General features: G+C 37.9%; 1 protein-coding gene across 3 annotated transcripts in view; it reads left to right on the top strand.

Annotated features, from left to right (window-relative positions):
• The first annotated feature begins 615 nt into the window (after positions 1 to 615).
• Positions 616 to 17275, top strand: part of LOC110099779 (transmembrane protein 184C-like) — an 18901-nt gene continuing 2241 nt past the window's right edge. The window contains exons 1-7 of one of the 3 annotated variants that reach the window (XM_028693047.1): positions 616 to 781; positions 862 to 879; positions 4660 to 4801; positions 4923 to 4983; positions 12563 to 12861; positions 12925 to 13047; positions 13790 to 14080. In XM_028693047.1, coding sequence (XP_028548880.1) covers positions 12586 to 12861; positions 12925 to 13047; positions 13790 to 14080 — 690 coding nt within the window. In that variant the 5' untranslated portion in view covers positions 616 to 781; positions 862 to 879; positions 4660 to 4801; positions 4923 to 4983; positions 12563 to 12585. The remainder of the gene's footprint in view (positions 782 to 861; positions 880 to 4659; positions 4802 to 4922; positions 4984 to 12562; positions 12862 to 12924; positions 13048 to 13789; positions 14081 to 17275) is intronic. The other 2 variants (XM_020827053.2, XM_020827054.2) reach the window with 2 other exon arrangements.

Genomic DNA, 17275 nt, shown 5'->3' with positions numbered 1-17275 from the left:
AATCGGGGTTCGAGTCAAATTCGGAACTGACCTGGGTTCAATCGGGTCGACCCTAACCTTACCCGGGTAGGTAAACGGGTCGGATATTCGAACCCGGACCCGACCCGGCAAGTTGCCGGGTTGACCTGACCAGACACGGGAAGGAGACCAGCGCGGACGCGGTCGAGAGCAGATGTCGGCGCGACGGGTGTGCGGGACGCTGGCGGGTGCGCAGCTGGGTGCGTTGCAGCGCGTGCGCGGGCAACCGTAGCAGGCGTTTGGGCAGCCGCATAGGGCAGCCTCGGGCGGGCGGCTGACTGCAGGCACGCGTGAGCAAGGTGCGGGTAGGGATGGACAGCTCTGCGGGCAGTTGGGCAGGGGGCGGGCAGGTTAGGGTCGGTCCACGGTCAGTCGGGCAGACATTTTAAACACGTTTCCAGGTTGACCCGGCAACCCGTCGGGTCAAACCGAAACCGATCCATTTTTTAAACGGGTCAAATTCGGGAATCCGAATCCGACCAGTTTTGAAAACGTGTTGGATATAACCCAAAATTTTCATAACGCATTTTTTGTGTAGTGTTAAATATTGGAGTATTTGACACCCCCAAGTTAGCCTATTAATTTTCGTTAATAATATAGAAATATCAAAGAGCAGCCGTTTGCCTCTGCTTATCATAAGATCTCGCGGAATTTTTCTTGTACTTTCGGCTCCGTGTTTCCAGTGTGAGCACCCCGGTCGTTGTGATCGTCTATACTGCGCAGTTGGAAACTTCGAATCCTTTCGTGACTTGCTGGTTGTTCGGTATGGTTTGATTTTGCTTGGTATTAGTCGAATTCATTTATCGCGAGTTTGTGACCTTAGGGTTTTTCTTCTTTCTGCAGGTTTTAATTTGCTTATGGGTATGGCTTGTTTTCAATGGTTTCTGCTGATCTAGCTATATTTATATAGTTTATAAGCTGTATTTCTGATCTTTTCTAGCGCTTTATTTGGACGAGGCGTCGTTTTTTCTTTTTTTGTTTCTGTACCTTTTAAGTGTGGTAAATCTAAGTGATCTGATCCCAATGTCGAGTATAGATCTGAGAGTTTAAGAAAAATGTCACAGTTTATAAAGAAATGGGAAGTTTATGTGTTAAGTTTGAATGGTATGATTCTCAGTTCATCTCAGTAGTTATCAGAAGTTTGACGCATGGTAGTGAATAAGTAGTCAATTTTGTGCAGTTGTTCTCGGAAGGTCTTGCTTTCGTGACGCCTTCTGTAACCCTGAAGTGGAAGACGTTTTGTGACTTTTGAAAGGTTGGGTATAATGTTTATGACTTATGATAGAATTTAACGCTAATCTGAATGCTATAGATTATAGTTTCGAGAATACTATAGATTTGACGCTGGTGCTGTGTAGACATTTTATTTCTTTCTCCGTTCAACTTCAGTGTGTATTCAGATTTCCTTTATTTGTTTTAGCTGCTAACTCTGTGGCCAATTAAGTAGCCAAGAGATGTATTTATAAACCCCTGTGATTTTCTGGTAGATGATAAGAAAGATAATCAAAGAGCAGTTCTTGTTCATCTCTGCATCCTAACTGATGTCAGGTGGTGGTTTTGGATCCCTGTGAGTGTTCTCCCTTTCTTGAAGTTCTCGGTTGCTTGTGTTTCCTTGTGAGGTTTCTGTTCACGCCACCTAGGTCGTGACTCCTCTGGTTAGTCCGGTGCAAGTAGTATCAGAGCCAACAAAGATATCACCTTGTCAGAATAAAAAAGGACCGATTCAAGAAGCCATGATTGAGGATTTACAGTATGAGATCACACAACTGCAGCAACGCCTCGCGAGTTTCGAATAGAGGGAACCTACAACACGATGCAAAGAAGAGAAATATGTCTATCCCTTTTATCAAGAAAGCTCTAGTGAAGACGAAGCCGGAAGATCGATGTACAGACGAGTTGGCTGAAGACCACCATCAAATTGTGGGATCAAGATTGATCTCCTTGACTTTCATAGAAGAATGGATCCCGACGAGTTCATTAACTTGTTGCAGTCGGTTGAGCGCGTTCTTGAATTCAAGGAGGTACTAGCTGAGCGAATCGTCAAGTTAGTATCCATAAAACTAAAAAACAACTGCCTCTGTGTGGTGGGAAAACTTGAAAATATCAAGGAGCTGCAAAGGGAAAAGCAAGATTGTGATGTGACTGAAAAAGAAACAAGAGTTACAGCAAAAGTATATTCCTGAACAATATAAATAAGACCTGTTCTTAAAATTTACCCAACTACAACAATATCAGTCCACTTGTCACACTCTAGGATTTATATTGAAAGAATTACATCTATTTTTCATTTTAACTATTTAACTAGAGCTTACCAATGAACAATGGAAAGAAATATGATTGCATTTTTTCTAGAATCGCAGGTAGAAAAGTTATGCATGTTCTCCAGTGTATCGTATCATATAATCATTACCCTTTCTTGAAAACATATAAAATCTTGTACTGAGCATATAGCCCAGCAAGTAATTAAAATCTTACATCTAAAATCAATGCAAGATAAAAGATAATAATATACAATAAATCATATGAAGAACTATATGCATCAATATTTATACTGATTATCTGTATTAATTTATTCTTCTATAGTTCATCATATCTCAATCCATTACATCATCAATCACAGTTTCAGTAACAGTTAATAGTACTAATGTCAGTAACAATATTAGTATTATGATCAATAACTTTAAATAATGTTAATGACAATAAATAATATTAGTATTAATCACAATATCAATATAGTATTCTTAGCAGTGTCAGTATCATTATTCAGATATTCATTGAGTGTATCTTACGGGTATTTTGCTCCTACACATATGACTCTCAATTAGTCGCCATATATAACTCCCAATCAATATACTTTTTTTTTAACTCCTCTTAAATCATGTGAATCAGTCATCCCAACTCCTTATAATTCTCAATCAATCTTCAGCTCCTTATGACTCCCGATCAGTGAATCACGTGGATCAGTATGGTATCATATGGAGTTATCATATCATGTATCTGATATCATTCAGTACTTTATTTACAATACAATTAAATCATATCAAATCGTTCAAAATGATTAAATTTATAGCATATCTTAACTTACATGGTGAAAGCTTATGAAATTAGGAGATAATGTATTTTTGGCAGATTAAGGAGAGATGAAATTTGTAGAAATTAAAATAATAAAAAACATAAGTAAGAGATTAGTTACTTACAATAAAAAAAACAAAATTTGTAATATGAATGATTGATAAATATGATTCAAAGATCTTTATCTCTTCTTTCTCTTCCTCCCCTCTTTCAATTTCTTCCTAGCCAAGCAACTAAGTGAGGGAGTCGGTGGGGTGAGACAAGAATATATATATATATATATTGCCGTAGTGCTCACCAGATCAGCACTAAAGCACTTTACTTTAAAATTTTCATATTTTTCAAATAAATTTATTTCACATATTTGAGTTATTACGCTAGTGTTGAAGAATACATGGCTAAATTTAGACAACTATCCTTAAAGTGATGCCATTGAACCAGAAGAGCATACCGTCGCCATATTCTTGTGAGGATTACAACCTTCGATCGCCAATGTTATACAACTCCAGCCTTATTGGACCTTTTAAGATGTAATCAATCTAGCTGTGAAGACAGCGGAGGCACTTCATGAAAACCACTGTCAAGAATTTTGTTCACAAGCCCTTGTCGGAGCAGTTAAGCCAGACTAGACATGCTGTCGACCACAATAGATTATAAGAAAAAAGAAACTCACGTAATTCCTCTCATGTGGTGCAACCTGTTACGCCGGCCCAGGAGGGGCCGGCTGGACCGGTCCAACCCGGACCGGTCCACTGTTACTCCAGGCGGAGAAAACAGACGGGGCGGAAAAACGTGAGGTCCACGTAGGCAGCTTGGGGGGAGATTAGGAGGGATTCTTGTGAGGGTTACAACCCTTGATCGCCAATGTTATACAACTCCAGCCTTATTGGACCTTTTAAGATGTAATCAATCTAGCTGTGAAGACAGCGGAGGCACTTCATGAAAACCACTGTCAAGAATTTTGTTCACAAGCCCTTGTCGGAGCAGTTAAGCCAGACTAGACATGCTGTCGACCATAATAGATTATAAGAAAAAAGAAACTCACGTAATTCCTCTCATGTGGTGCAACCCCAAGCCACTTTTCATGCCCGCAAGTGTTTTAAGTGTCAGTGGTTTGGACATATAGTTTTTAACTGTCCAAACCATTAGGTTGTAACACTGATTGAAGACCCTGTGGTCGAAGAACTGGTGGTCAATCTAGTTGTGGAATCCTCTAACATTGATTTGACATACCTCCATGGCGATGATGGAAAACTACTGGTCTTAAGACAAACTTTGAATGTACACAATGGCGAATCATGGCTACGCCAAGCATCTTCCGATCTCGGCAACATATGGGCCCGATGTCAAAATGGCCCTTACCAATCCTATCAGATTCAACATGAACATCTCTTCTACAACAACAGGCTTTGCATTGCCCAAGGTCCACTCAACTTGCAATTATCAGTGAATGCCATGAAGTCGGTTTACCTGGCCACTTGGGAGAGATAAAACTCTTGTTTTGTTAAATGAACATTTCTATTGGCCCCTTCTCACACGAGATGTTGACAGATTCATTAATTGATGCAGGATTTGCAAATTAGCCAAGACTCAAGGTCAGAAGTTAGGAGTATACACCCCTCTACCCATTCCCGAAGGGGCCATGGATCGATGTTAGCCTAGATTTGTGCTCGGCCTGCCTCAGACACAAAGAAACAAGGATTCGATAGTGGTAGTAGTTGACCGATTCTTGAAAATGGCCCACTTCGTGCCATGTAGTAAAACTCTTGATGCTACTCATGTGGCCGATTTATATTTGAAAGTTGTTCGTTTACATGGCATTATGATCCCAGGATTCACTCCATATGGTACGTGGGATGCATGCGTATGGAGGCTGAAGACTGTGAAGATGAGGTTCTGAGTCCATGGTTTAAAGCAATTAATTTAAAATTTTGAGTTCCTCATCGATATATCCTCTTTGGTGATTTTGGTGTAATGCTTTTGAGTTTTTTTTCTTTCCTTAAAAGCAGTAATGTTGGTTGGTTGCACAAAGCAAAACTTCTTAGACATTGGACTGTGCCACTACAGCAAATGATACATTTTGAAAAAATAAACACAAAAACATCATAAAAACATCATAATTTGTTATGTTGTCCTAGCATTTCCATTGTATATGCCGCTGGCTAATGGATAATGTATTGTTCTGTATTGTTGGAATGATGCAAGGAACGTTAAAGATTTTATTATTTTAAATAGGCGATGGCTTTGTAACTGTCAAAAGGTGATGTGCAATTTTTTGTACCTTGATTTATTGCTGATATAAATATTGATTACTAAAGATACCAGAAAATGTAGTGTTCTTTAGAATTTCACTCAAAAACAAAGAGGTTCTGGTATGAAGGATTAACATACTTTGTGGGCGGCATTTGACATTGAGAAATTTACTGGTAATTACTTTTCCCATCATTTTGACAGAAATATCTGTTACGAAAGTGTCACTATTATTGTGAAGAATATAGATAGATTCAAGAGTTTAGTACGTTTTAAACAGCTAAGAATTATCCTAAGGATTCAATTTATTTGCAGTGGAGCTATAGTTTCTTTACAGGAAGGTTATTATCCTTCTATTTTCTTTTCCTGTAGGTTTATTCACATGCTGGACCTATACTAAGAATTGTAGAAATTTCCCCATCGCACGAGAAGAAATGCAAAAAAAGGAATAAGTATGCAAGCTTTCGGGGAAAGTTTTATTAGCTATTCTCTGGGACGAAGATACTACTCTAAGAGGAAGGATTTGCTAGATCAGTTATTAGAAATAGTAGACTATATTCAAACGAAAACGGCTGTCTATAAGGAAAGAATGCTTGGAGGTGTATTGCAAAATGTGAAATTTATGAACTCGACTTTTTATTTCTTTCTGATCCTTCCATATTGAATCCCGAAGCCTAAGAATGTGGGAAGATATGACTAATAACTCAGCTTGACAGGAAAAGAAAAGTTATGGAGGTTGTTCTTTCTTGCCAAACATTATATATGAAGATATTTTGTCACCCCTAATGCTTCTTTCAACCATGTGGAAGGCAATTACTTACTTTATGTATGTGCAGGGTTGGAAGATGGTTGAATAGCGGATAGAAAATGAGATTTAGATGTAGTTGGGTGCCTTGTAAACAAAAATCATATGGAGCTATTAAGTAAATTTTAAATTTTGTTAGGGAGGGGAAAACAGATGCAGTTGGATTTTTTTTTCCCCTTAAAGGCATCAATCTTGTACCAAAAGTGGAACATTTTTTCAAATGATGCGAAACGGACAACTTTAAGGTGGCCCTTTATCACCAATTCTTATAAGAACTTGATGCAAAATTGAATGAATGCATGAAATGAAGAACCGAGTTCATGTTACATTTGCTATGACAATGATATGATTATAGGTAAACTGTGTAGTTGGCAATACCACTTGAATACTTTATTGGTGGGCATATTGTGTCACCATCTTTCTTATGGATTAATCATAACATCTTTATTTAGTTGTTAAACTTACTAAAAGGTTAACATAACGGGCCACTCTCAATTTGGTCTCTAGAGATTATTCTCACACCTTATTATTTCTTAATCTACACTTCCATCTCTTTAGTATTTAACTCAATATTGAATGTAAATTCCTATAAAATTCTTAATCACATATGCGACTATTAGATGAATTGAGAATCCCTTGTTTGGCATGTTGCATTAGAGATCAAACTTAGGGCTTCACATGCATGAAGTTTTTCTTGAGAGACTTGCAAGCTTTAGAAGTGGTGTCATGTATATAAATCTCGAAAATCAGGATTTGTGTAGGCATCTTGGAATTTAGAATCCCAAAGTTAGCGTGCTTGTAATGCACCTTGGGTATAAGCCTTGAGTGCTATATGAGGAGATGTTCCTCTAGGGTTTCTTAAGCTAAAAGCTAATCATTGGAGGCTTCTATGACATACCCTCTTAGGAGTTTCATTTGAGATGAATTTTGATGAGGACATCAGATTTCGACACGTGTACCATCGCTGGAGACGCAGATCGACGGCTATGATCCAGAGCCTCTATTTCTGATTTATTTGCATTTTATTTATGCTTGTATTTCTTGTTTCCTAGTTTTCCCCTTTGGGTATTGAGTCGTTTATGTAGCCCTGAGGGCATTTGTGTCATTTCAGTTTTTATTTTATTTTGGCCTACTTATATGAGGCCTCATGCATTGTAAGTTTGGAGTTGATGAATTATTAAATGAAATTTCTCTTTTGATCTCTTTGTGAGTTCGTGAACCTTCCAAGATCTCTTTGTGAGTTCTTGAGGAGGAGGCGCTTGTAGATCTCTTTGTGAGTTCTATTGGAGGTGTTGTGCAAGGTTTGTAGATCCGGCAACTTCTCTTTCTCCCGGGACTCCATTTTTCTTCTCCACCTAGCCGAAATTCTCCTCCTCCCAAACTCCCTTGCCGCCGCCCCCCTACTGGACCGTCCAGGCCGCCGGCTCCCTGGCAGCCACCACCCGCCGGCCATCCTCCCCGCCCCTTGGCCCCGTCCCCTCCTTTTAGCCGCCGACCTCCCTCCTTGGGGAATTTCAAATTTGAAATTCAAATTTTCCCCAAGAGGTATTGAAGACTTTCCTAAAATAGCTCCTTGATTTAAGGCTATCATATTAATTGAATTTCAATTTGAATTTGAAATTCAAATTAATCCTAATTGATAGCCCTCTTATTTGGAAACTTTCCTTTCTTACAAAATTCTGAAATTTAATTCAGATTTTTCATAATTCCTTTGATTATTGTGTGGGCCCCATTTATTTAAAACCAAACCTCTATTTCCTATACATGTGGCTGGCCCCCTTATTGGCTTTCCCTCTCTTCTCAAATTACAATTAAAGCTCCACTAATTCCTCCCCAATTCCCTCCCCATTGCCGCCCTCTCCTCCCTTGGATTGATTTGAATTTTCTAATCAAATCCCTCCAATTTTTTAAAATCTGAAACTATTTCAAAATTTTTTTTGTCTTTTTTTGAAATTCTTCTTGACCTCCCCATCCTAGCCGACCCCTCCTCTTCTCCTTGCCTCCGTCGTTGCTCCTTCTTCTACCGACAAGGATGCATGGTGGATCCAAAAGTTGACCATGGCTTCGCCTACAACGAACAAGGGGAGATCGACATCTTCCTTTCCCCCTTCTACGAGCTGGATTGGGAGTACGACATCACCGTAGAACGATACGTCAACCGTATCATTTATTGCCTTGTCGAAACCATCGACCTTCAACAACCAAGAACTCCGTGGATTCTTCTTGGACGACCACCCGCTTCCCCAACTCCCGTTTCTTCCCCGGCGACTGGTCCTCTCGGCATTACTTGCGTGATAGTGGTATCTCTAAGTGTGCTTACAATCCTCTTCCGCTAGCCTCTACTTTCAAGAGTTGATTAAAGGATCTCAAGGTGCAGGATCTAGATTTTAAATGTGAGGCTTTGTTTTAGTTGGCTATTTGCATTACCTAAATTTTTTATTATTAATTTTGCAAGTTCTCATAAATCTCAATTGTGATCTATTGCTATTGCGTTATCTTCCATGCTATTTTCTAAAACCACTACTTGAGGAAACTAGTTTTTATGGGTAGTATGCAAAGTTCATAACCTTTATTAATCTCTTAAATTGCAATTCTTGCAACCGCATTTAGATTCACATCAAATTCTCTCTCATTCCTTAATGACATACTCTCTCTCCTAGGAGTGTCCATGTAGCTCAATGTTTGTGAACAAGTCTTGTTTGGCTTGTTAAGTAACTCATTTTTATCGTGTTTGTTAACTAATGAGACAAAGATGAACTTAATATTTAGGCTTGATTGCTTTATGGATCAAACACAAACGAACATTGTTCACGTGTTATAAGTTTATTAAAATGAATATTATTAACTATTATGTATGTGCAAATATTTTGGTGAAAATAATGCAAAAAGTAAACCCTTGGTGTAGTCATTTTATATGATGTTAAGTTCTGTTCTTGTATGGTGACATCTTTTTTATTTTTTTTTCTTTTTATTCTAAATAATAAAAATCTCTATTTGAAAATAATGCAAAATTTAAACCATGGTGTAGTAGTTGTATATGGCGTTATGTTTTGTTCTTCTATGGAGTAATTTTTTTTTTAAATAAAAAAATAATAAAAATCTCTATTTAGTTGTGTTCATTTATGTTGTTAGCATGTCAAACAATACTGAATTGGATACAAAAATATAGAAAAACATGAATTGAAGATGAATAATGAAAACATCAACAAATCAAACTCGAAAAAAGTTCTGTTCATTTATTTGCAACTTGTTTGCACTCGTACTGTCAACAACTTGGCTTTGATTGGAGTGGAGACTAAGGCTTTGTTTGGGGTGGCTATTGCTTCTCTATATTTGATGTTCAAAATTAATTTTCCGGCCATAGTTTCAATTATATTTTCCTAAAAGCAACTTTTCTAAGGCAAATAATTGGAAAAGCTGTGTAAAAAATTATCATCCAAGTTGACACGATTTTTTATTGGCTACTTCTCGTACGGAAAAAAACAATTAAAAGGCTGCTCCAAGTGAAGCCGAAACTAGTGCGTGTTAGAAGAAGGCTTCATGTCTGGAAATCTTGCACACAAGTTTAATTGTGGGACTGCTTAGTTTTTGTGAGTGAGTTTGGGAGAAGAAGTTGAGTGTACTTATTATGCACCCTGCTTCTAGCTATTATTTTAATTGATTGAATTATCTTCTTACTCTCGCTGACATGGACTTGGTTGAAGTTGGACCATGCAAATCTTAGTGCCTTTTGTGTTATCTGTTCTCTTTTGTGTTTATCATATCTCTCTTGATCCTGGTGACACTTCCACATTAAGAGTTTGACTACCTCATTACAAGAATCTCCAACCCACAAATCCAACAACCAACATCTTATCCCTTCCACACTCTCCTCAGCACAAATCCTTGTCAAATATCCCACTTCAACTTGCTCACAGCCAAAACACATCCATTGGGAAACAGGAAAAATTCATATTAGACATTCCTCACGGCGAGAATGATTGATTTCCATACATTATAACTAACATAATTGATATGTTGTATAGCGATCCATGACATATCACAATGAGGAAAATTTTATTGAATTTTGGATAATTTCCCCTATAAAATTTGTAAAACTAACACCCGTTACTAATATTTATAATTATACCACCAAAATCTCAAAGCGCACAACATTTTTTTTTTCATTAAATTTTCAATGATCGTGATACATGCAAATACATGAATTTGTTGGTTCATTTGTTTTTCTTGGAGGTTAGTTTATTAAATTGCCAAATTTTTGGCATTTCCCACCTGAATTTTGTCCGAAAAGAAGGGAGTCGAAGGGACAAACTGATGAGGACATCGACAGACGCTACCGACATGTTTATCGCCGGCGAAACCGCAGATCGACGGCCACGATTTAGCGCCTCTACTTCTGATTTAGATGTCATGATGTGTTTTATTATTATTGTCTTTTTTATTTACTGTTTTCCCATTTTACCCCTGTGGGGAGTTATGTATTATTGTAGCCCAAGGGGCATTTGAGTACTTTTATTTCTTTATGTTTGAAGACCTATTTATAGGGGTCTCATGCTTTGTAATAGACTAATGAAGTTTATGAATGAAATTTGTCTTGAATTCCTTGTCTTCTTCTTCTTCTTATGGAGAGTTAGAAAGGAGAGTGAGAGCCCAAGGTGAGGGCGAAACGCAACACCCACCAGTCATTGGAAGAGTCCGTGGCTCGTGGTCTATCCCCCATACCCGATTTCCCCTCTTTCTCTCCAACCCGCCCACCTCAACTTCCCCCTTTGCCGCCGGCCATCCTACCACCACCATCCGGCCGGAAATCTTCCAACCATTGACCCAATCTCCTCTTCCATTCGAAGCTAAATTTTGAAGTTCGAATTTCGAATGTCAAAATCTTTCCTATTTTAGAATTTCCAAATTAGGAAAGTTTTTGAATTCGTTCTCATGACGAATTTCAATTTCAAATGGATTTTGTTTTAACCCCTTTCAAACATCATGCATGCAATTTTGGAAGCCACCCACTTACACCCACACCAAATTCCCCCTCTAGAAGCCGCCGGCCTCATGCTTGGATGGAGCCCCATTAATGCTCCATTAAGGCATTGATTTCCTTTGAATGAGGAATTAACTCACATCAATTTTCCCTCCTAATTCACTTAAAACTGAAATCTAATTTCAATTTTAAAGTTTTCAAATCTCTCCCTCTCTCTATTGACCGCCGGCCCATGAGATTTTAAAGTTTTCAAATCTCTCCCTCTCTCTATTGACCGCCGGCCCCCTCTCATGGGCTTTCCCCTTGTTTTTTCCTAATATAGCTCCACTCCTATTTGAAATTCAAATTGTTTTCAAATAAATTTCCCCTCTAAATTTACTTAATCCTGAAATTAATTTCAGGATTGGAATTAATCCCTTATTCTTCTCCTATTGGCCGCCGGCCTTGATTGGGATTAATGCCCAATAATTGCCACTTTATGGCATTGATCATATGAGGTTTGAAATTCAAATTCTAAGTAACCTCTCTCCTAAATTAATCAAAATCTGAAATAATTTCAGATTTGGTTAGATCTCTCCCTCTCCCCTTATCTAAACCCAATTCCTCTTCCCCTAACTCGCCGCCCCTCCCCTTCTCCCACCTTGGCCGATCCTCTCTCCCATCCTCCTTGGGGAGAAGTTGGATACTCATAACTTTTGGAATCAAGAGAAGACGAAGATACTCTTCAACATCCACTTCGATGTTGAATGGCGGATCCGGAGTTTGAGTGGGGATTGGTCTTCAACGCCGACGGAAGTATAAATGTCCTACGGTCACCGTGCTTCGACGTAGGATTTGAAGACGAAACCACCGTGGAGGAGTACTTGGAGAGAGTTGTCCCGATCCTTGCAAGCATCTACGATCGTCGGCTTTCAAAGCACACTTGGAGCCTCGAAGGCCACCTACGTCATCCCTCCCCACCGGCCACTTTTCCTCCGACGGGGTTCGTTGGCGCCCTTTCTCTAGTGGTAATTTCCTTCATCGCTTGGATCTTCTATCCCCGCCAAAAGTCCACCAACCGTTGAGTGATACGGCCCCAAGGTGAAATTCTCGTTGTTAAACGTTGGGTTTTGTTACTTGTACTTCGCATTTAATTCCCTTGGATTTTGAATGAACTATTTTAGTTAATCTCAAGTGCATCTCTTTGGCCTAATCAAGTTAATATTTTAAAATTCCTAGTTCAAATTTTATGTGCTAGTTTTAAATTCATAAGGAGCAATAGTTTAATCGTTTCTTTTAAATTTCTAAATAACTCCTTGTAGTTTCACATCACAAACTTTTTTTCAATATAGAACTAAACATGTTCGTTCCTTTAAAGTTGTATCTTTACTGAGGTCATTCAATTTTATTTGATTATTATGCCATTTATGATTACCCTAAAGCTGCTGCTTTTACAGATATTGAGCTTCCATTGAGAATCATGTTTCCAGGGATGGATTTGACAAAGATGGACCCAGGGACTCTTACTCTGCTGGCTGCAGCTGGCGGAGTAATGTTGACGATGCATTTTACTGTGCAGCTTCTATCCCAACATCTTTTCTTTTGGAAGAATCCAAAGGAACAAAAGGCAATAATCATCATAATACTCATGGCTCCTCTGTATGCTATTGATTCCTTTGTTGGTCTCCTTGATATCCAGGGGAGCAAAGCCTTCTTCACATTCTTGGACTCCGTTAAGGAGTGCTACGAGGCATTGGTAAGAATATTTTCTTTTCCATGCTATAAAAAATTTATTTTATAAATTTTATTATATTTGCAGGTAATTGCCAAATTCTTGGCTTTGATGTATAGTTATCTTAACATCTCACTCAGTAAGAACATAGTGCCAGATGAAATCAAAGGAAGGGAGATACATCACTCATTTCCTGTTTCTCTTTTCCTGGTATGCCTTCAACTTGAATATCCAAAGCTAGTGAATTTGTGAATTCAAATTCTGAAATATGGCCGTTTAATTACTTAAACGCTTCTCCTTATTGAACTCAAATAATTGAACTTGATATTAGATTTTGATAGGAAACACTTGTGGATCTCAAGTATTTCATATCAATCTTCGGAAAACAGTGAGCTTCTACACAAAAATACACACAAAACTACAAAATAGTAGATAATTTGTATTATTTGATGAAAGGGGAATGTAAAATACCAAGATACAATTGATCCTTTGTTCGAGAAGAAGATTGATCTCTCACAAATCTCTAGACATCGCTAGAGCCCAAAAGAAAACTTAAATATAAGAGATCTCAAATTTCAGCCAAATTCAAGATGCCTAACCCTAGGAAAACAAACTATTTAATGCATACAAATCAAAAGGAAATTCCTAAGGTCCCTACATTCAAATTTCCCTCCAAAAATCCTTCTTAAAATGCTCGTTTGGCGCTTGCGGTGCGGTCGGCTATCGAAAGAGGCGTACATTCCGCCTCGGTTTCGCCTAGGCCGGTCTCGCGTGGACCGGCTGGACCGATCCAATGAACCGGTCTAACAGATTTCTTATGTTAATCCACCAGCATAACTAACTATGACATTGTCAATATTCATCGCTAGATAGCTTTTTATTGCTTGTGGTAACATTATTCTTCAGTATCAATTGACAAGTATAGCTTAATTTCTTACTAATTGAAATGCAGCCACGGAAATTGAGGCTAGAACATCATACGCTGAAGCTTCTCAAGATCTGGACATGGCAGTTTGTGGTGATTCGGCCAGTGTGCTCTATTCTGATGATTTTATTTGAGCTAGTTGGGTTTTATCCGAGCTGGCTTCGCTGGACATTCAACTTCATACTTAACATCTCTGTTTCAATGGCGCTGTATTCGCTAGTGCTCTTTTACCATGTCTTTGCGAAGGAGTTAGCCCCTCACAAACCTCTGGCAAAGTTCTTGTGCATAAAAGGAATTGTTTTCTTCAGTTTTTGGCAGGTAAATGCTGTTCTCGTTATTTTTTTTCTACTTATTCAATTATCTATCTCAGATTTCAAAATATATGTATAATCATGCATTGGTCTTTGAGAACGGCTTAATTTTCATTTTGATAACACTTAAAATGATATCATTACATGTGAAGGAGCTTTGAGAAAGTTTATGAAGCTTAAAATTAATATTGGTATCTAATTACATCTAATCAAATGAATAATTAATGAATTTCATTATTTTTCAAATTGTGTTTTCTAACATCAGGCAACCATTTTATTGTATAAATTTGAAAACTAGAGATAAAAGATGCTATAATAATATTGGTAGTTATGATTAATGTGAAAGAATTAGGAAGGAAAAGTGTATACTAAAAGTAACATGATTAAAATTTATGCATAAATGTTTATAAATAATAGAAATATAGAATTTAATTCCATTTGTAGCACTCAGCATTAAGAGGTGAAGGGGCATTCATAAAGCCCATCCCAAATGGTGGATGATGCTTATCCTATGATGCACCGACACTGTATAGTTATCTTAACATCTCACTCATAAGAACATAGTGCCAGATGAAATCAAAGGAAGGAATTACATCACTCATTTCCGTTTTCTTTTTCCTGGATAGCCTTCAACTTTGAAGTATCAAAGGCTAAGTGAGTTTTGTGAATTCAAATTCTGAAAATTATGGCCGTTTAAGTTACTTAAACGCCTTCTCCTTATTGAACTCCAAATAATTGAGAACATTTGATATGTAGATTATTTGATTAGGAAACACTTCGTGCTGATCTGCAAGTATTTCATATCAATCTTCGGGAAGAAAACATGAGCTTCCTACAAAAGGAAATCACACAAACTTACCAAAATAGTATGTGATCAATTTGTATATATTTGAATGAAAGGGGAGGCGGAATTGTAAAATACCAAGATACAATTGATTCGGTTTATAGTGTCGGAGGTCCAAAAGAAGAGGGATTGATCTCTCTGGCCAAAATCTCATATAAGACATGCGCTAGAGCCCAAAAGATGAAACTTAAAATATTAAGAGATCCAAATTTCAGCGCAAGATCAAGATGCCTAACGCCTTAGAAAGAACTAACTACTATTTACTATGTATCAAATCAGAAAAGGAATCCCAAAGGTCCCTACATTCAAATTTACCTCTTTCCAATAAATCCTTCAGTTAGAAATCATGGTCCTCGTTTATTGGCTGCTGCTGGCAGGTGTCGAACTTATGACAAAATCCGGACTATCGAAAAGTAGGCATTGAAATGTTCCTCACTCTCTGCGTTGATTCCTGTAGGACTCCAGGTCTCACGATGTGAGCGCTGGCAGCAATGGACCGATATCGCAGATGAACGGTTCACAGATTTCTTGTCTTGTTAATTGCCGCAGCCAGACATAACTAACTCGATGACGATCTGTCAATATTCATCGCTAGGATAGCTTTGTATTGCATTGTAGGTAAACATGTATCTTCAGTATCAATTGACAAAGTTATAGCTTAATTCTTACTAATTGAACTGCAAGCCACGCGAACTTGAGCGCTAGACACAATTCATACGCTGAGCTGTGCTCATAGATCTGGGAAGCATGGCAGTTTGTGTGGCTGTGATTTCCGAGCCAGTGGTGCTCTATTCACCGAGTGGATTTTATTTGAGGCTAGGTTGCGGTGTTAGTACTATGCGCAGCTGCGCTTCGACTGGACATTCAACTTCTACTCTAACTACTCTGTTATAATACTGGCCGTGTTATTCGCCTATGCTGCTCGTTTTACCAGTGTGTCTTTGCCAGAAGGAGTATAGGCCCCTCACAAACCTCTGGCAAAGCTTCTCTGCTGCATAAAAGACAATGTTTTCTTCGAGTTTTGGCAAGGGCTTAAATTGCTATTCTCGTTATATTTTTTTCTCTTTACTTATTTCAACTTATCTCCTATCCATTCTAGATGTTCAAAAGTAATATGTATAAATCGATGCAATTGGTCTTTAGTGAGAAGAGCACGCTTAATATTTTCCATTTTTGATACATCACTAATAAAAATGAAATTAATCATCTACATGTGAAGAGCTTTTGACGCGAAAGACAGAAAAGCTTCTATATCTTAAAAATTTAATTGGTATATCTAATTACATCTTAACTCCAAGAAATAATTACACTGAGATTTCTATTAATTTTCAATTGTGATTTTCGATTAACGCTCCAGCGACAGACCGGTCATTTTTTATTAGTAAATAAGTGTTTGTAAAACTAAGATAAATTGAATAGATACAGTATAAAAAATAATATTGGTAGTTAATGATTAATTAGCTTGAAGAAGATAATTAGGACAATCGTGAAAAAAAGTGGTAGTGACTAAAAGTAACAAATCCGTATTGAAATTTATGCATAAATCTGTTATATTATAGCAATAATAGAAATATATGAATTTGAATATCCATTTGTAGGCACTCAGCATTAAGAGGGGGTGAAGGCGGCATTCATTAAAGCGCTTCCCAAATGAGTGGATAGTGGTGATGCTTATATCCATATGATGCCACGACCTTCTCCTCAAGGAGGCGTAGCATGTCCAACACATATCCGACACGACACGTCCGGCTCCGACAGTGTCAGACACGCCGGAAAACGTTGTCCAATTAAAAAATATATAATAAATATAAATTGGACACATGTGTCCGACACACTTATCCTAAATATTTTTATGATTTTTTTTAAATATTTAATTGCTTGTATTAAAATTTTACTTATTTTAAAATATAAAAATAGTTTTTATTCCATTATCCGAATATCAAATCAATCAGTCCGCACTTGATACCCATTCCATCGAATATTTTCATTTTATATCTCTTTGGCGTGGTTACAACTTGATTTTCGCAAACAATGTCCTGATATCATTCTCAAATCGACGCTCTGGCGTTACGTTATCTCAACATTCAACATTTCCAAACGATCTCCATATCAAAGTTCAGATGTTGTTTTTATATTGATGCTGCGATGCTATGCATTCTTACACCCACAAATTGACATATCATCTTTGCTCCAGCGTCTCTCAACATGCGACGACCAAGCACTCTCTCACATTCGACGATAAACACCCTCTTAACATGACGACCAATATTTACTGCCATAACATCAATGCCCGAGTCTCGATTAGCATCGTCTTTCTCTTCTCTCAATGGATGATATCAACATGACGGCCGACTCTTG

The sequence above is a fragment of the Dendrobium catenatum genome, unplaced genomic scaffold (assembly GCF_001605985.2).
Source record: "Dendrobium catenatum unplaced genomic scaffold, ASM160598v2 fragScaff_scaffold_220, whole genome shotgun sequence".
In the NCBI taxonomy this organism is placed as follows: domain Eukaryota; kingdom Viridiplantae; phylum Streptophyta; class Magnoliopsida; order Asparagales; family Orchidaceae; genus Dendrobium; species Dendrobium catenatum.
The sequence above is the reverse complement of the archived record's forward strand: the minus strand, read 5'-3'. Positions and strand labels throughout refer to the sequence as shown.